Genomic DNA, 20,697 nt, shown 5'->3' on the forward strand with positions numbered 1-20,697 from the left:
TTCACTCTCTTTTACTGGAGCTCTGACCTACAAGTCCTTACAGTAACATTTAAATCACTTTCTTCTACAAAACCCCACCAAACACCCTGCTGGCCCCGATCTGCAAGTGATTCAAAACAGAAGCCAGTGGCTCTGGCCCGAGAAGAGAGGAAGCAGTAAGACTCTCACGTACATTCTTTAAAAAAAGAATTTTATTGTTTCAACTAAAATGAGAACTGAAAACTTGTATGGGAAATTGAAAAACTGTACAGTTTTACTACAACCTGTGAGGTCTTTGCAGTGGCTTACACAAAAGACAAGATACCTGAAAATGTATTATACCAAAACATTTAGCTTTTTTGGTTTTTTATTTTTTTTTTAAAAAAGTTTATTCTATGGCAATCTGTAAAAAAGAAAGACCTGATGAGTAAATATTTGCTTAAGGCATATAGCAGAGCAGCTCACTAACTTTCTAACAAGTTTAACATGGATATTTGTCCGTTTTCCAAGAATAGGTTAACCAATACACCCACTTTGAAACGCTACTGTATATACACACCCGAACTACTACATACATATACAGGACATCAAAACAAAAATGTTTACAGTTCAGTATTATAAGCCTTATACACACCTCACTGGGCCTGCGGGATAGTCACTGCCCGTCCCGGGGCAGCGTGTAAGTTCTGGACTTGGAACAGATGAAAGAAATGGCAAAACCCACGGGCAGAAAGGGGGATGGATGTTCAGAGCTTCTTCATCTGCAGAAACTTGATCTCGTTAGAGTAATTTGCAAGTGAATTATTCTGGATTCAAAGGAAGGATGCCTCGCTTTCCTGTCAAGCCTAAAATTTAAAATATTCCCTCTTGGGAACGGCATACGGGTGGGTTTTGTTTGTTTGTTTTTAAATGGGCCACCACTGCAGGAGCCGGTATTTCTGCAGCTCAAAGCACGCTACTGCATCTTGCAGAAGAGGCTTTCCTCCCCCTCCTGCAGCGCAGCCAGTCATAGCCCGAAATCATCGAGCTATCGCTTGCCTGAAGTGACCAGAGGTGAGGTGTGAATAGGGCTTACTAAACGCTCTGGAATGTCTGTACTACACTTACTCAGCTGAAATGAACCATGCTAAACACCCGGGTTACACTGAGTACGCAGAAATTCAATAGGAAGTCATGCCAAGTATTAGGCGAGTACATGTTATCTGATAAACACCGAGTCAGTCTATCGCTGAACGAAGATACTTTCAGCAACACCCTTTGAACCACAGCCACTTAATGATCAGTTCATGCAAATATAACTTGGGCACATCAGTAAGCAGAAATATAAGTTCTTTCACCTTTCAAGCACGTGGTATTTAATCAGGACACTAGAAGACTTTACATGCATTTTAATACAAATGGGGTACAAATGTTGCCTTAGAACAATATTCTACCGGGTGATGGAGGGAATAGTGGGGACAAAGCAATCACATACTGCATCTTAAATACACGGATGAGCCATTATATATTACCATTTTTCTATAATCATTTTTCATGTTTCCAATAATATAACTAAATATTGACTGATTACAACGTTCCTCCTTTCAAGTACTGGTCCGACCAACAGTCTCGCAGGTAAAGGACTGATTCCCAGTACTACCTGAGGATTTATTATTGTACTTTTGAGAAGCCCTTGATGCAAGCTTAACGAAACACAAAAGAGAAATAACTCGCCCCCGCCCCCCGTTCACCAACTTACTGAAGGAAAAGAGCTACACCTACAGACAGCTCTGCAAAAATAAATACGGAGTGGAGAGAGGCTTATGTAAGATGCTCCATAGCGACGTTTGCACGGAGAACGGCAGTTAAGTGCTATAAATCGAGAAAGCCTTTAAAAATAAAACGAACTGATCAATAACACTGTTGCAAATCAGCTGTCATGGTTCAGTTTCAATCACTACAACTTTCAGTAGTGAGCTCACTCCTCTGCTCTGCCCCATGACACAAGCAAAGAAATCTTTGCTATTGTTGTTTAAACTATTAATAATTTGGTACTAACAAGAGGAACAGCATTGACTAAGACTGTTCAGTGCAATGCCGACTTCCAGTCACAGTTCTACCAATGGACCCAAATCCTTATTTACAAGCACTTTACATTATTCGAGTCCTGAGCCCGCGGAACAGGCCTGCGACCGAGCGAAACAACGTAGACACAGCATGGCATAGCACAAAGCCACCCGCCTCGCTTAGCTTACCTTGGGATAGCAACAGCCCTGTCTGCAGAGGTGCGAGACTTACCCTCCCGCACCACGATGTCCCATAATTACTGAAGAGCGTATCTTCAAGCCAAACTAAAGCCAGTATTTTAAATCTTTGCTTTAAAAACAGCAGAACACACAAACGCTTGCATCATAAGCCAACTGATACGTTCACAGACCAACACGTCTTCTGTTGAACTTTTTACGTCTTAAGGAAGCTGCCACAGCATTAATTGCTCTGGATTTATTGAAATGCTTTCCTGTTCACTGCCTGCAACGCCTCCGAGTGCCTTACCTCCCCGGCCCTTGCAGGAAGCATGCTATTCCTTAGGCAGCAGGTGTAGAGTGAAACTGCGTTTTACATTCCAAATGATGAGGTTTAAGAACTGGTCCTTCTGAACGCCAACTGCACAGCTGCAAAATGCTGGTGGACGTGTTTTGGTTGAATTTCCCTTCCTGTTTCTCTCCCTCCCCTCAGCCTCTCCTAACCCAGAATACAGAAGTAAAAACAGCTTTACAAAGGATGGTGCAATGTAAATAGGCGCATGTGCAAGTAGAGTGCAACAAAAGTCAATGAGGAGATACACTTATTTTTTTTTTTAAAAAAAAAAACGGGAAAAAAAAAAGAGCTTGACACGTTGGGATACCCTGAGCAAATGCAGAAGCCTGTTTCTATAAACACATGTGAAACAGTAAGCTCTTGAAGAACAGTTATGCCAAGATTAAATATATCAATACCACAGGCACTGCCCACAACTCAGTCTTTAATGATGAAGCAAGTTAAAAAAAAACAAAACGAAACAAAAAACCCCAACCACAAACACCCCTCCCCCGATGCCCTCCCTTCCAAGAAGTTTACATTCTTCAGGTATGTGGGTTTCTTTTTCTTTTTTTGGGAACTCATCAATAAGTCATGTATTTGGTTAACAACACTTGGAGAGTACAAGCAAGTTTCACTTGTGCCTAGTTTTTCTGAAACATGAAAGAAAAAGAACTGGCTTTTTAAAAAAGGCTAAAAACAACAATGTGTTGTAATTGTATTATTTAGTTTAAAAAAAAAAGAAAAAAAAGAAAAAAAAAGGAAAACAAACTATTTGGCATTTTATTTGCTTACTCCTGAATATTTTAAGGCCCTGAGATTAGAATATTTTGTTCTTGGGACCACAGGGCTAGATAAAACCCTAGTGCATCAATTCTCTTTAAGCCCTAACCAAAGTTCCGGCCTTTCAACCTAAGATCTACCTCCACTGAGACAAGGCTCACATGCCTCAGTTAGCTTTCTTTCAGAGAAGCTTATTACAAACCGATCAAATTGTTGGTGTTTTCTGCAGGGTCGATCTTGCTGGCACGTCCATCAATGAAAACACACTCTGTAACAGAGATAAGCTCCTGCCGTGAGGAAAGTGAACATGCATATATTCACTAGAAATGGCTTCCAAGTTGTCATCATGTTCTCATCATCCTCTTCGGAGTTTTCTGACTTCATTGACTCTTCTTTGTGGGGCGAGAGACGCAGATTTTCACCAACAGTTCTCCTCCGAATTTCAGTGTCTTGACTAGTGCTTAAGGACAAAGAAAGAAATACTCAGTACTGGATTCTCCATTTAGGAGGGAAGCCGTGCAGACTCAACGGGAGCACGGCCTCACCCACTGACCACCACAGACAAAGCTGGGAATCTCTTGCTCTCAGGAGCTGCAGCAGATGACGAACCAAAGCCTATCGCTAATTATTACAGTTCTGGCTATTAAATTACAGGTTTAGAACAGTGCTCGTCATCAAAAGCCACGCTTGGGAGTATTTTGTGCCCTTTAAAGAATAAGCTGACTTAGTTTTAAACACCACGTACTCCCATCGCTTATCACAAATCTGCTACCTGCACCGGGAGAAGTAGTGAACTAGCACAAATCAAACCCACGTCCAGGTCAGGAGAACATTAAAGGTTCTAAAATCAAGCACCCGCCCAAAAAGTCAGAAAATGATGGAACTGTGGTTGCTTGTGCAGCCATAACTTAGAGTAGCCAAATGCATTGCAACAGCTTTTAATGCTGGAACTGAAGAGCTCTTCACCTTTAATACTCTCTAAACATGGTTTTGCTTCTAGACACTAAACCTCCCAACTCCCATTGGCAGTATATTGACCCCCAAAGAGGCTTCTTAACTGAGCAGGAACTTTTATATCTACTGTACAACTTCCAGCTGAATTTAGAAAGCAGAGCATCGTCATGCTGTGAGAACCAGTGGGGTGGTAGCCAGCAGGGAGATGCTTTGCAGGGGGATTTCCTAGACATCTGCTGACAGCTTAAGTATAGAAGAACTCGGGAATCTTCCACCCAGACATTAGAATATCTGGGCAGGAAAATAAACATGCTTAAGACTTCTGCTTCTTTTTCCCTCACCTCTGCCAGCACATCGTCTATTTCCCACCCCTCTGTTTCCTCCAGCCTCACACATCCCACATCCATCAGACTGCTCCTCTACTCTCTATTCCTTCCCCCTCCTGCCTAGCAAGTTTCACTTTCCCCCCTTCTAGACTCACTGTCCCAGACATGAGGACAAGAGTGATGATCACAAAGGTATAAGGTAGATGTCTAGTCAGCCTCTACAATCAATGAAGGCAGGCAGCTCTAGGGGATGACTCAACTCCAACCTCAGACAAGGGACTATAATAAAATGAAATTAATTGAGTCTCCGAGCTCTTTAGAGCTGGACATGCCTCATGTTCATTTAAACTACACTGTGTAAAGTATTTCCAGGAAATCATTTATTCACTGAGAAATTCAGATTTATATAGCTAATGAGAAGACACAAGGCACCAGCTTTAAATCCATACTCTTCATTAGGCGTGAAAAGCATTAGCTGGCATCTCACGTCCCAGGCAAATATTCTGGTTACAGAACCATATTGTCACGGAGGGAAGAAAGAGGGAGGTGCTACCACTGCAACATTTCCTTCTTTTGTCGCTCAGCTTCCATTTGTGTCTGCTCCTATTTCCAAGATTTCCTTTCTTTTTAGTAAAGATGTTTGGAATTCGAGTATTTGACTTCCAGAATCCCCCCGATGAATTAAGAAAAATCCTGATCAAAACATTGTTTCATGTCGAGCAGGGAAACAGTTCTGTTTTATCTCCTTGCCTTCAGCAGAATTTGGAGGGAGACAACAGGTTCAGCTCATGGTCTCAGCCTCTCTGCTATGTGAAATTAAGAGGAGGTTTATTCTGAAGAAAGACTACTGGAAACACATCTCGCTTATCTCCAGTTCCCAGAGTCACACACTCCCCCATTGGTTCAGCTAAATTAAATACATCAAGCCTGCCAGCTGCATCTGTTGAAAAGGCTCTCGAGTTCTGTGGACAATACTAAATCTTGGTATTTTATTCCAGTATTCCTGTGGGAAGCCGAAGATGTCTTGTTAGGAGACCATCTAGTGGGGGAACATTAAACTTTGGGGGTTTTATTTTTATTTTTTAATTTTGATTATTTTTTTGTTCTGCGTGGCATTCATTTGGTTGTTCTGAACAAAATGAGTTAACACGCAGGATGCCAGCAATACCAAGGCATGCAGATTTCAACCAGTTCCATGCCACTCTGATAAATCAGGAGTGACATCTAGCGGTTAAGCAGGCAGGAACCTTGGCTTCTCCACTGTTCTACCCCTCGTGAACACAGCATTTCTGCACATTTATTAGTCTCTACAATTTAGGTTACAATGACAGGTAGAAAAGTTCTCTGTTCATGAGCCCCCTCTACTCCTTTCATCAAAAGTAGCTTTGCTTGCCATTAATTTCACATTTCTAAGTGTGGCTAAAGCTAGTCAGCCTAGTTTTCAGCTACATGACTAATGCTGCCTCTAAGTAGTGAAAGAGCTCCTCTGTAACTTAACATATACTGCATGTAAATCAAGACTAAACCACCTCATGAGGCTGTCACTTCTTCTTTTACTCTAGCAGGATCCCGTAAGAGGCCCTAGCTTACGCGTGAAGTTAAAAGAACATGAGCATAAGACCTTTACTGAAAAGATTTTGGGTTGGAACTACTATTACACTAACTCGATCAAGGTCTGTTCAGGACCTTCTGTATGAAACGCCATTTATGAGCAAATGTCCTACAACCTCTCGACACTGTAAGCCAACCAGACAGTCTTCCTGGGACAGTTAAAAGTGGGAAACTAAATGAATTACCTGTCTGTGATCAGTGGTACAGATGAATGAGCTCTGCCATCTGGAACCATCTCTTCCACAGTGCTGACTGGACATCTAATCTCTTCCTCTACTGCTTGATGTTTAGGAAAGAATTCTGTGTGTTCATGCATCCTTCCATTGTGCATTTCTGAGGTTCGCTTTGGTGGTCTGGGAGGTGGTGGGGTATGTTCAGGTGGAGGGTCCAGGTCTTCATTGGAGAGCTCTTTCCACTGTTCCTTCAGGAAGGAAAAGCCCTGTTAAGGTTTTCTCTATTTCTTTTATGTAAGCTGCTATAACTTTTAACTTTAACATGTCAAGGTCTTTATACTCTACCTTTTCATTTATTCTTAGAGTGGCTGTTCATTTGCGTCGGAAAAAGGAGAAAAGAAAAAAAAACAAAGAAAAAGGAAAAGAAAAAACAAAGAAAAAGGAAAAGAAAAAACAAAGAAAAAGGAAAAGAAAAAACAAAGAAAAAGGAAAAGAAAAAACAAAGAAAAAGGAAAAGAAAAAACAAAGAAAAAGGAAAAGAAAAAACAAAGAAAAAGGAAAAGAAAAAACAAAGAAAAAGGAAGGAAAAACAAAGAAAGAGACACAAGAACTCCAAACCTAAGCTACATCCAGTACACAGAAGACACCCGCTATAAATGCAGGAAATTTTCATCTACTTCTGGAAAATATAAGTAGTACAAAATAGAATCTGTGTTGCTAAAGTTCTGCTTACCATAAAACAAACTCATAGGATTTAATCATACTTAAAACTTCTGGCATATTAGAAAATTTTTATTACCTGAAATGAAAGACAAGGCCAACGCAACCAGTCTACACCCAAATTACAGTGTTGAAAAGTACACAAGGCCACCTGTTATATCACAGGTACTTTTCTGAAGGTTCTTAAATACACTACTTTAGGTCGTGACAGATCATAAAGCATTGTATTTAAGAACCCCATAATATAAAAATGTATTGAAGCCAAAGCAAGAATGAAATACAACATTTCCTTCTACTCTGTTCATCCCACATATCTGCTACAGTTAAAACAGAGTTGCAGCTCACTACATTAGGCTGTGCAGTCAGTAATACTCACTTGCACCGAAGCATCTCCCATAATGAATTTTGCCCCTTCGATAACAGCTAAGTAGGAGAAACGGAGCTGATCTGCTGTCTGTATAAGTCCCATTCTGTACTTCCTCATTTCTAGGAGAACCTGTTTAACGTCCACAGAAGAAGGATCTTTCCGTTTGTCCATCTGAAGATAAAAATTTGAAACATGCTTTATGCTCTGATGAGATTCAATACAATGACTCATTTTGTAGTATGGCCTTCAGACTACCCTCCATATTACAGAATTAATAAACTAATAAAAAACTGGTATCAACAGCTATTTATTGGGTGTCTAAAAAGACAGAGAGGGGAAAACACGCTGGGCCTCCAACACATTGTATGTTTTTCCCTTTTTTGTCTTTCTTGTTTTGAAAATGTAATTGGGGGGGGGGAGGACATTTTAACCTAGGCCTGACTTCTATGTATTAGCTGCCCTCACACAGTGACAGAATAAAGCCAAGGGAACTCCGGTTTTATTTTAAAGTCAGGACAATTTCCCCCTGCCTACAGGCGAAGTTGACTCTGTAAAAGGAAACACATTTGATTTATTTTGCATTGTTTCAGGATAGTTCACGCTCTTACTTAGCACACATCTAGTGTTCTTTTTCTTAACCACAAGGGCAAAGCCTATCTTTGCAAATCACACTAAAAACTAGAGACTTTTCTTCCCCAGACTCCAAATGGCCAGTTAAGAACGAGATCTGCCTTGGAATACACTCCCAAACCAGAATATGAGTAAGATAATGGGAAATAGCATCCAACAATACTTCACGGAACATACCACAGCTCTTTGCAAGCCTACGACAAACCATTCCTCAAAATAACTCTACAGAAATAGCATATCATCTGGAATAAGTAGTTCTTACCAGTAGAAGACACGTATCAACCAAACAAAAAGTTCCCGATCTCCCGATTCCTGCGCTGCAGTGCACCACAACGGGTCCATGCTCAGGGTTAAGCGAGCCAGACTCTCTCACTTTGAACAGGAAATTGAGGAATGAAGCAGGTGACTCTGGGACGCCAAAGTCAGGCCACGTAGTATAATGAAAGTGCAGAATCTCTCTAGTTTCCTGTGTCTGTAAAAACAGTATTTAGGAAGTCTTTCAGCTTGGACACACGAGTCAGAAGTATTCAAAGCAGTTGCCTATAACAATGTTCTAATCAGCAAATACAATTCCTCATTCATTTTCCTAGCAAATAGCCACTTATATATTTAGACACACAGCTTTAGGCATTAGACATTTTTACCTCTAAGCCAATTTCAAAGTTGTACTTGGAAAAATTTTAGCTACTTCCTTTGAAAACAACTCTGACTTACACGGAATGGAGGCATGTGCCTGCTCAGCTCTGTATGCTACTCAGACTACACTGCTTCCACTATATCTTTAGAACAGCTGACTTAAATTCAAATGACAAAGTTCCACCAGTCTGAGGGAGCTTTTATAGCTGCACGGCTAATAAAATAATTACAAATAATTCTCTCTTGTTGTGAAGGTCTCCATTTTGAGCAAAGGAAATTGGATAAGTAAATTTACTTATTTATAACATTTAGTTTTTTCAGTACAGTTCAAATGCTTGTATCGCCACAAGATAGCTGGCACTACTGCCTTCCAATCTCTAAAGACAAAATATCATTTGAAGATTTCTCAAAATGAAGTACCTCAAGTTATAGAAGCCCTTTCTGCAGACAAAGCCCTACGCTATCACAGCTGTTCCTTTACAGGTTTGTTCCCAACCTGAACACTTTCTTCCAAGACTGCTAAACCACTGGTGCTCACATCCTCCTAGAATACTGAGCTACAACCATCAAACATGTCTACGGCAGACGTCATAGTCAATACACACCACAAACTACATCAACTAAATTCTTACTCAGGAGTAATTTAGTCAAATTCGTATCTGCTGTCTCACCTTTCCTGGCAGGATGAAGCATGCAAGATGCTAACAGATGAGCAAAGGAGTAACTGTGTCGTCCAGTAATGAGCAGTACCAAGACAGAACAGAACTCAGGCTAGCACGTCACAACATACACACCTAGCTCAGCACCATCGAGGACCTCAGACATTATCTTCAGTGACCTGCATTCAGTGTAAGTTAATGGTGTTCTTCCTTAGCCAGACTCCCCGAGGAGCTTTAGATTAGCTCTCACTGCTCTAATACAGGGCAGTGTTGAAGAGGAGAAGAAGGGTGGGAAACGTCACGTATACTTTCATTTTGGTATTGTGCAAAAGGAAAAAAAAAACACCAACAAAGAGAAAAAAAAAAAAAGTTACTTCTCTTAAAGCTAGTGGCCTGATCCTTGTACCGAGCTCCATACAGCTCATTGCAGGACCAGGGCTAAAACAGTTCCTGCTTTCTGATGAAGGCCATCAATGCAAAACCTGAAGATTTAAGCCAAAACCTAAAAATAAACCTTAGAACAAGACACAGGCAAACAGGTAGCTTAAGTGACAGGAAGAGCAATTATTTCAGCTATAACACAAAAGCACTAGAACATCTGCTAAGTGATTTTATAAAGGGTTCTCTGAAAGGTAGCGTAGTGACAAACTAATCTTCTCACTCAGTGTACGGCCAAGACTGTAGTTTCCCCAGATATGTTTCGTAAATATTTAAGAGTTTCATTTCCACAATACAAACTAGAGGCCGAAGAACAATCTCATGCAGAATCACCAATTCCAGAAAAAAATCTGCTACAATTCGTGACCATCTTTTTCAAGACCTTGTTGACGAGGAGGCGAATCTCACCTCAGAGATTGAAGAATCTGATTGGTACTAGTTTCTGTACTTACTGTAAGGTTTTCCAATTCTAGCTGTCGTACTGTGTAATATGATTTTATATCTTCAGATATCAATGTTAGTTTCAAGTTTGTATCTTCAAAAAACATTTCTTTCTCCTCCTTCCGTGGCCAGTACTGTGCACACTTTATCTAAAAACAAATAGGAGACATTTATATGTCATTTATGTTTGTGTAAAAAGCAAGGAATAAACATCCTTGAATACAACATTTTCTTATGAGACAATTTCTTCATCTGCTTTTATTAAAAGGAAGACCAATTCTAGCGTGAAGAGTATCAGCCTTCCTTTATGTTGCAGAACCACATCTTCACTGAATCTTTTGTATGAGTCAAATTATTTTGACCCTGACTGAACTCATGAAAATACCTAAGGATTGAGGATAGGTTTGTTTAGGTAGACCTCTCTTTCTTCTACATGTAAGCTGAAAGAGTGTGAAGCTATGGAATCTACTCAAAATCACCAAAGCCATTATTTATTTTAGCTTGTGGCAGAACAAACAAACAAAAAAATCTAGTAACTGTCTAAGTATAAAAGCTCTCACAACACCCTGCCAAAATCTCAATTTTAGTCTACTCTGCATTTTATTTATTATCCTCATGTCAAATATTCAAATTTCAAAAGAAGAGACAGATGTTAACAAGAGCAGAACAGACTGTGAAAAAGTATTATGAATTCCACGAATAAGCTACATATAAAGAGTTACAACATTGCTAATTTGCAAGTGTAACATCAGATGAGATTTTGGGTTACTCCATTCACTCACCACAAAAATAAAAATAGCAGTGAGATCATTTCGATTTTACATGGCACAGTTTACAAGTAAAGTGCCAAACAAAAGAAATACTGCATCCAGCAAACATTCCCATTACCTACTTCTGACTGAATTCCAATTTCCTCAGTAAAGTTTCCCAGAGAGCTTAGTTTTGCAAAGACTGCTACATGCTAGGACCTTAAACGAGTCAATCAAATAGAAAAGTAGCACATTTTGCAGTGTGCAGGAAAAAACGGAAACTGAAGAAACTCATCAGCAACACGAATAGGAAAGTTTGCAACCAAGTTTCTGACAGTTAAATCTAAGGATATTGTGACTGGCAGAACTGGCCTGCTACTTCTGCCACTAAGCACTGCTCCTCTGAAATGGGATTATGACCACCATTTGCCCATACTTAAACACAGAATAAGAATGGATTGCTGGACATGGCTAATGCCTCTTTTATTAAAGGGCAAATAATTGGCTTTAAAGTTGAAGTGGAACAACGATGAAAAAAGAACAGCATTCTCAAGACTAAGATGATTTCTGACAGCCTTTTAATAAATAAGAAAACCCTTCAGTATTTTATTCATAGGTAGACTAACACTAGTTTTGCTCATCTAATTCTAGTTTTTATTCAAAATACATCCTCTAGTTTATCGGGGTGTAGAATGCAGTTATAATTCTCTGCACTTTTTTTTTTTTGTATTAACGTTAAAAAGACAGCAACTGCCTTTGTGTCTAATTTCTCCACCAAATGTGTCTGCAAACAATATTTTGTTGTGCTCCGCTGTAGGTCCCCCACTGCTGTTTACTGAGGAGTATAAGCAGCCTGCCCTAAGGGATCACAATAATGCATTTTGTCCAAAACTATTGGCAGTGCAGAGAATGAGTGGGAATGGTTGGAAAGGAAGAAACTATTGAAAAATATGGTTATTGCATCTCTTTTGAAGATTAGATTTCACTTGTACTACAAAAAAAGCAAAACACTCAAAAATCAAGATTACAGTTTATTAAAACACAACTCATTGCACAAGAATTTTCCTGATTATTGGGAATTCTTTCCTGATTATGCAAAAGCATGTACCACCCAGTTGTCACTGGTAGATACCCAACATACCCGCTACCCCTCCTCCAAAGTGTCTTTATACTGACTACACTGTAACATTCAACTTTAAATTGTGCATTTCTATCAGTCTTTAAAATTGCTTTTGTCTCAAATTTGCACAGCTGCCAAGTCCACTTTAAGGATGGCAGCTGTGGAATTAGCATAGAGGCAGAACTCTGACCCATGGATGAAAACCATGCCTGATGGTTCCTGTCTTCTCCACCATCAGAAAGGCTGAGGCATTTCCTTCTCAAGACAGCAGCTACTCCATGTGCCTGAGGAACCAAAACTTTTTATCTACCTGAAGGTAAATTACTTAAAATAACCCCAATTGTTTGTTCATCTATTGTTTACCTTCATCTTCTGCCTGTCTTGTCTAATGTAAACTTCCTAAAAGGTCTGGACAGAACTTTGCTCGCTGCACTTGTCCTAGCAAGTAAAGCACTGGCTTAACAGCCGGTTCCACATCACCCAGAAGATTATTGCTTAAGGTAGATACCAGGAGAAGTACTTTCAATTGTACCCCCATTCTCCTCATACCTCTAATGTCTTTTGTAAAACAATGACACTGGTGGAGCAACAATATGCCTAGATGATACATTTAATAATCAGAGCTCTTGTTGCATGAAGGAAGCTTGGAGTCAAAGTGCCTTTATAACTACTTCAAAACCATTTCATAATGCCTGTGAGTGAACACCTGGTGTAACTGACCTTTGAGAGGTGCAATCTGTGCACACTGAGAAGAGCTACATTCAGATTTGTGTGGAGAGTCATATTGTGTTCATGCCTTATTTCAGCCAAATCAGAAGAAATTAAGACCTACAATTACAAACTGAATAATTGTCTGACCGCACTAAGATTGGTTCACTGGGTATTCAATTCTAGGCATAATTTCTTAGATAAAATTACTGATGGTCATCATCTCTCCACCCCCTCCCCGTTCTTTGGGTTGGTTTTTGTTTTTTGGTGGGGTTTTTTTGGTTGGTTTGTTTTTGGTTGTGGTTTGTTTTTTTTTTTTTTTAAAAAAAAAAACATAAACGTGCAATGAACACATAGCTAGAACCGGGTAAGTACTTACGGATCCCTTTTCCATCACTCTGTTCAACATGACAACACCACGGCTTTTCTGTTCCCAAACCATCTCCCAAAAGTGACCACAAGTATTTGGCAAAGGTCCCTGCAGAGACAGAATCCCCAGAAATAAGCATTATTTTCTGTTAATGTCAGTGCAACGTTTCCCAGTAAAAAGTTACTGCACTAGGCAATAAATTTAGACAAGTAACAAGCAACTTCTCATTTCAAACTGTAAAAAAATGCAGTGATACAGCTTTAAGTTCCATTTTCCCCACTATGAGTTTACCCATTAAAGCATGGTTAATCTTTGCCCCCCATATATAACAGGAAGAGAGAAGTAGTCTCATTTGTGAGAACAGAACTGGGAGTGAAAAATGCTGAGAATTGTCTTAGGAAAGGTATACATATAATGGGGAAATAAAACCTCATTGACTAACTAAGAGCAGAATTAACGTCTATGTTGAACTATTCTGCAATACATCATTGTTATTCATAATACTTGAAAATTACTAGACTGAATGGACAAACATTCAAAAGACTGAAACAACGCCAGATCAGTAACAAATTATATGGTTTTCCAGAATCTTCACGGATTTGCTTTGGGACTGAACAAAATGATAATTCCTTTTAAAGACTACTATCTACTCACAAAGTAGACTTCCTTATAACTTTTTGTTTGTGATATGTTCCTTTGCTATTTTCTACTCCAAAACCATTGCTCTGAATTTTGGACAACACAAACCAGCATCTGGTGGCTCTCATATTTGCTATCCATCACTTTGCTCAAACAAAACAGCAGGCCAGGGTCCTCAAAGAATGACTGGATTTAAATAAAGCCATTCAAATCCGTTAAATTCTGGATCAGAATTTGTGAACTAGTACCAGTTAGCTGCACATTTGACTATTCCACATACAGGCCTATCAGTTCGACCCTATGATGAACTTCCCCTGTTGTGGGTAAGTGGAATAAGAGCTGTGTACACAGAATCATTTTCATATTGAACACTGTACTGTCCACTTCTTCCTTAGAAGATTTATCTTTATTCTCTAGAAACAGGAAGGAAGAGCTGCCGCTTGAAAATATTAATTCCACTCTACCTTTATCTAAAGTGTGGGAGGAAGGGGTAAAAAAAAAAAAAAGTCAAGATTAGAGACCAGGAGAGTCTCCAGGGCACCAAATATTTAGAACAAACAAGAATTCTGGCACAGTTGCTAGCTCTCAGAATAAGACAACAGGGTATCCGGGTATTTTTAAATTTGTTATATAGATAGGTGTGGAATTCACAGATTCGGTGAAAAACAGCCACTTCCCTCCTGCCCCCCATATTCCCATCAATAAAGTCTGTATTCATAGCTTTCCTCTCTCACATTAAAGGTAGAAGCATCAGCATTGCCCAACTTAGACCTTTTGCAAGCCGTCTTATTAGGAGGTACATTATTTGTAAATACTACAATAACATCACTTTCAGAAGGCCGTTTAAGAAGAAATACGTGGTGGAGCATACTCCTTATTTGAAACAGAAGGTCAGGTGTAAGAAATTCCCTAATACGTTTTAGTTAACGTCTGCCCCACTCAACACATAAACACCCGTTATATTTAAAGTCTGTTATTTCAAACAGGTTTTGAACGTCTTGAAGTTCATGCATATAGTTCTGTAAATGTGAGGCCTTCCCATTAAGCGAGGTCCACCTCTGTTCAGAGAATTTATCAGGCAACTTAAGACTGTAGTGGTCTCAAGCCTTTGTGCTGGCCTTCCATCTAGAAGTGTGATTCATTTCAACCACGTCTAAATGTTGCTTGTCAAAAGCCAACAAGCAGATTTCTAGAAGTATGTTAGCTTCTAACCTAGATGGGTCTAAAGTCACATATACGAAGTGGCCAAAATACTCCACAAAAAGTCAGTCAGTGCTGACAGGAAGCAGGAAGAAATATGTAGCATTTCTATAAAATTGTTCTATGTCTATGTCTATATATACACATATGTTTATACACACTTAACTAGCTTTACAAACTATGTATATGTTTACATATACACATGTTTATACACACTTAACTAGCTTTACAATAAAGAAAACAAACATAATAGGCTAAAGAAAACCTATGAAAAACTCCAATCATCATATGATTTTTATTATCCACTGACAGCAATTACCTGGGTAAGGATGTAGCTCCTTTGGGCCTCTTCCATTTTTATCAAACTAGCATTGATATAGTCATTGTCACCTTGGTTTAGCTTAATTCGACTGTGATCAACTGCAGCATAATTAGAAAACACCGGTTAATATATATGCAACACAGCACAATCCATGCACAACCTCATCAGATGTTAGGATCAAAAAAGCTGAGTCGTCCAGAATGAAAAGAGCTTTCTCAAGTGTTCACTGCTGCTTGTAACTCTGGAAATACAATATAGGTACTACAAGAACAGCACTACATCAGAGCACTGAACATAAGTTGCACTCCATCTTCCAAGAATACATTGCAAGAATGGAAGTATTTGCATCTGAAGTAATCACAATAGTAATTTGCAAACCAGATCACACTGACCTATTTGTACGGTTTTTGAGTTACTGTTTTTAAATACATCTAATTACACAACTGCTTATCTTTTGCATCTTAAACATTCAAACCCAGTTTGTTCAAGGTTGTTAAAGGTTTGCCTAAACATATTGGACAAAGAGAACAGAGACTTCTTATACACATTTAGCTACTGTTCCCAACCCAATTGCACCTTAATGTACAGAAAGAATGAGCAAAATTCAAGAATTACAGCAAATGTAATTTCATTGCTCTTTTGTTAGTCTCAGCTTGCTCCACTTAGGCTTAAAAAAACAAACCACCAACAGAAAATCACATACAAGAGTTCCCACATTTTGCAAAAAAGCAAAAGAGACTGGAAGCAGTATTATCTAAAGGCAAAAAGGAACTATTTGTTACTCACAACCCCAAATATTAGAACTGCTTAGTAAAGCAAACTATGTGCAACGTTATTGTTCCTAGTCGATTGCCCCAAAGACTTCAGTAACTTTTAACTACTAAGTATAAAATTTTTCCAACATACAATAATACTCGTCTTTGAGCAGAAGATAGACATTTGCATAGTGACAGAGCCTATAGAAACTTTGCATTTAAAACAGGCAGCAGTACTGCACCCTTGAAGAGGGAAAGAAGTCCCAGAACAGTCGCTGTCATTTAGTGCAGAGATGGCAGTTCAGTGAACCACCTGTGGACTTTCTTTAGTGTCCCATACATCAAGTATTATTTGCCAACCATTTGACTATGGTCCTGTACTTCTCTGCACACCCCAGAAGTACAGCATGCCAGGCATAGGCAAGTCTGAATGTTACTGTCTTTGTAGATGGGGTCGTGGAAGGAAAGACAGGCTGCAACACCAAACCGAGCTGTGCCTTGTACAGAGGACACATGCTCAAAGACGCACTTCCCACCAGAATTCACCAGAATACATAATGATAATCATTTCAGAAACACAGGTCTCACACTAGTACTACCACCTTTGCAAACGTCCCCTTTTCTCTGTTCCAATTAGCTTAGATTTATTTCTAGTAGTCATATGTTTTATGCAAGACTTCCCCATCTCCCAATAGGGGCAGTTGACTAGAATATTGACTAGAAGGATGCTCTAGTAAGTATACAGCAATAGAAAGGATACTTGCAATTTTATTAATGCTACTTCAGCCATCCTTCTTCTCTAGCATAAGAATTCAAAGGTAAATCAAGTTCCTTTCTTCAGATTTCTGCCGACAAATACAGAATCTACTGTATGCTGCTCTATCACAATCCTATGGATATAACGGCATCCTGTGACATCTATCGCGTAAATAAGTATGTTAACAAAAAGAATTGTCTTGGATGCATATCCATCTAACAGAAATCTTGTTCTTACAAAGAACGTTTAGCTGTTAGAAGAAGTCATTAGAGGTCAACAGTCTGTTACAAACAATGGAAAAGAAAGTGTACTTACAGGGGCTGACATCTCTGTACCTATTTCTATTTTTGTTTCTGGGATGTTTGGCCACTTTACATGGAAAATCACTGGCTTCATGCCTGATGTCCTGAAACAAAACAAAAAAAACAAAACAAAAAAGAAGTCTTAGAGATGAATCCATCTAATATCATCATACTAATAGTTATTTTAAGACAAATACCCATTTGACTTCACATCTTCACATGTGGGAGTTCTGGACAGAAAGCACTTTGGGCTGAGTTTAAATTTATCAGAATACAACACTAACATTATTTGTGTATTATGCAAGCTGATAGTATTTTAACAAAGTAGCAGAACATTTACCAGACATTATGCCTTTACACTCTTGATGGAGCAGGGTCTCTGCCCCAAAGCACTTTCATATAAACTGGTTTAAACAATTGTTTCCACTATCAGTGAAGCTATCAATTGTACTTCTGACTCAGCAGCAATTAGAAAACGTTCATTGTGATAGAAAAAAAAACTTGTCTACCCCCCTTGGCATCACACACGTGGAGTGGTGACTTGTCTAAGATCACTTACATCTTTACCTTGAGTTATCAGCAAAGTGTCATAAAGCTGCAAATGGCAAAAGTTATTTGTATCCAATCCACATGCTCAACTAAAACATATATATCATCTCAAGCATATAATTAGGGTTTCTTTCAGTTTTATTCAGATGCATAGAATAGCTCAGCTATCTGAGACAATTGCAAAAGTTATAATAAGAAGAATTCTGCTGTCCTTGGACATTAGTCTCAATTTGTAGAAACAGAACTTCACATTGTAAATAAATACTGCGTAAATATGCAATTCTTAAAAATTATAGTACTAGGAACTTCCGGGTGAAACTGTTAGATTTAACTGAAATTAATGAAAACCGAAGGAATGGATTTACTGCAGAACTGATATTTCAATAACATAATTAAGTTCAAGAAATCCTAAGACAGACATTGTGCACACACATGAAAGGAACAAATGAACCTAGCCCAGAGGCCACTAAAAAAATCATCATTAAAAACAAATTATTGAGCTAAATTCATTCCCTTTCATTGGATTAAATTAATTTTGTTAAATATAGTCAACCAAATGAAGCAGAGTTTAATATTAATAAAGTTATCTGTCCAGATACAGATATATTTGAGCATGGTGTTGATCCACATCCAGTGTGACCAGAGAACAGGTTTCTGCGCACATAAAGTTAGTGCATTTGGAGGGCTGCTTGTGATATATAGATCACTTGCACAGAAAGGCTGGGTACTTCTCTATTAATAGTTTCCAATTAGCTCAGGCTCTGGTTCAAAGTGTGGTAGCTTTCCAACATCAGAGCAGGAGGATTTTATACCAGCTCAAAAATCTAATCCCTAAAATGCAGGCCAAACTGAACTGTTTTTCTGTTCCTCTCAGTTTTGCATAAAGAATCATGTACAATACTGAAGATTTTTTTTTTTTAAGTGGGCTATCTACTGCAGCTTATTACTTGTTCATCTTTTTCTACCCCATTATTCAGATATGTATCAATTTACACGGAATGCTACATGTCAAGGGAAGAGTTCTATTTTACATATACCTGCTCAAAATTAGTACAGTATTCTGAAATGGCTCCTCACTGAAATAAGCCCTGACATCAGCTGCTATCTTTTTATAACTTAACACATGGCTGCCAGTATTTCTGCTTATGAAGAATGCAGTCTGGAGAATATGATCTTGACTGCCACAGTCTAATATCTCAAACATGAGGCAGCTAAAATGGATGTTTTCATAAATTCGTCTCTGACACTAGGTTGGTGACTTTGTATTTTGCAGGGGTTTATTTTTCTTCTGTACTGACCGTACAGGATTAACAAGACACAAAACCAGGGAACTATGAAAAATGGTTTTCTAGATCTCTAACCACATTTCTCACAGAGCCTACATATGTTATTTTTTTTTAAGTGTCAAAAAACAAACAAACAAACAACCCCCCCCAAACCAACACAACCACCCCACCACCTAGGATTCATATTAAAAAGGAAAAAAAAAAAAAACAAACAACCAAACAAAAAACACAGCAAAATGCAAAGCAAACCAAAAGACCCTTAGGCATTTTTGCTGTAAATATTGGGTTAAATTAGCAGCAGCATTAATCTACACTGTTTCCTTTCATGGCATTAACAAATTTGAAAAGAACTGTCCCCTCTTTTAAAAAAGGAAACGGATGAAATGCTTCATTACAGAAATGGAATGATACAAAGGCATTCTAATATAAAAATATTATACTTAAGCATACATGCGTATGTGCACATACACACTACTCCCAGACTCAGAGAGTTCCACAGACTCAAATACCAACATCACATATTTAAGGATCTGAAACTGGTAATTTATTGTTCAGGGAATAGAGAGCTGGCTATTACCTCGCTACCAAATATTAGATCTTTTTAAAGATGCTGTGATGCCTAAAGGTACTGAAAGAATAAGGGAGTTCTACGAGATGCATAATTCCAATACACATAGAGAAAATGGAAAGAAAGAAGTTACCTGTGTACCTTCCAGAAACAGACAATTTAAAAAGCGTAATATATTTCTGAAGCACGTTTCAACAAACAGGAAAAAAAATGGGGTGGGTTGGTAATAAAATGAGGGACCTAGATATGGCAACAGGCAAGCTGCTGCCTCGTATGAAAATCTAAGTAGCATGTAGCATTTCTGAACATAATGAACACCAATAAAACAGAAAATCCTGGAGGGCATGCATGCCTGGACCTCAGTGGTCAAATCCATGCCTGAAAAGATGGGGCATACTCTTCTCAGCAATATGGGATAAAAGTGGTTTGGGGTTTTGGTTGGTGGTTTTTTGGGGGGCTATAGCAGTCGCTAGAACATTTAAAGTGACCCAAAAAAAAAAAAAAAAAAAATCTAAGATCACTTCCAGGACACGAAGCTGACTTTAGTGGAAATTAGATGGCCTTCAACAGAGGAAATTATTGGAGGGAAACAATCTAGCGACAAGCTACAGAAAATGGCCATGTTATAGGCTTTCTTGTACATTCCTCAAAAACTTCTGTTATTGGTTAACTGCAGGAGTCACGCAACTACTGATGCTCACTGGTGTTTAGGGCGGTTTCAGAATATGTCAATAATAGTACTACAGGATCTCCATGTTGGAGAAAGCAGACTCATTCATGTAATTATTATGCTATGAGGAACTTGAAGCCAGTGATGTCACGAGAACTGAAGTTAGTGGATGGACACAGGGATTGATAAAGTTATGAAACACCTTCTTGAATCACACTCATAGTCACACTGCAGAGATCCTGTCATTTAAAAAGGAAGCTCAACATTTCATTTAAAAGGTCATGCAATATAAAACTTTAAAGAGGAAGGGCTAGAACTGAAGTCAGTTTTCCAAAGTCAAATGCTTCTGGTTTTGAGCATGAGTCATTCCATGCCACTCATCTCCTGGTTTTAAGTCCTGTATCCTGTGCAAATACCCCAAAAAACTTC

General features: G+C 38.8%; 1 protein-coding gene across 1 annotated transcript in view; it reads right to left on the minus strand.

Moving 5' to 3' along the window:
- Positions 1-179: 179 nt before the first annotated feature.
- Positions 180-20,697, minus strand: part of PTPN1 (protein tyrosine phosphatase, non-receptor type 1) — a 32,405-nt gene continuing 11,887 nt past the window's right edge. The window contains exons 2-9 of the mRNA XM_009274069.2: positions 17,209-17,299; positions 15,379-15,479; positions 13,230-13,328; positions 10,285-10,422; positions 8,362-8,571; positions 7,479-7,640; positions 6,395-6,630; positions 180-3,778 (exon numbers count right to left, since the gene is read on the minus strand). Of these exons, the coding sequence (XP_009272344.1) occupies positions 3,571-3,778; positions 6,395-6,630; positions 7,479-7,640; positions 8,362-8,571; positions 10,285-10,422; positions 13,230-13,328; positions 15,379-15,414 (1,089 nt within the window). The 5' untranslated portion in view covers positions 15,415-15,479; positions 17,209-17,299 and the 3' untranslated portion in view covers positions 180-3,570. The remainder of the gene's footprint in view (positions 3,779-6,394; positions 6,631-7,478; positions 7,641-8,361; positions 8,572-10,284; positions 10,423-13,229; positions 13,329-15,378; positions 15,480-17,208; positions 17,300-20,697) is intronic.

Source organism: Aptenodytes forsteri, unplaced genomic scaffold (genome assembly GCF_000699145.1).
Source record: "Aptenodytes forsteri isolate BGI_AS27 unplaced genomic scaffold, ASM69914v1 Scaffold159, whole genome shotgun sequence".
Lineage (NCBI taxonomy): Eukaryota > Metazoa > Chordata > Aves > Sphenisciformes > Spheniscidae > Aptenodytes > Aptenodytes forsteri.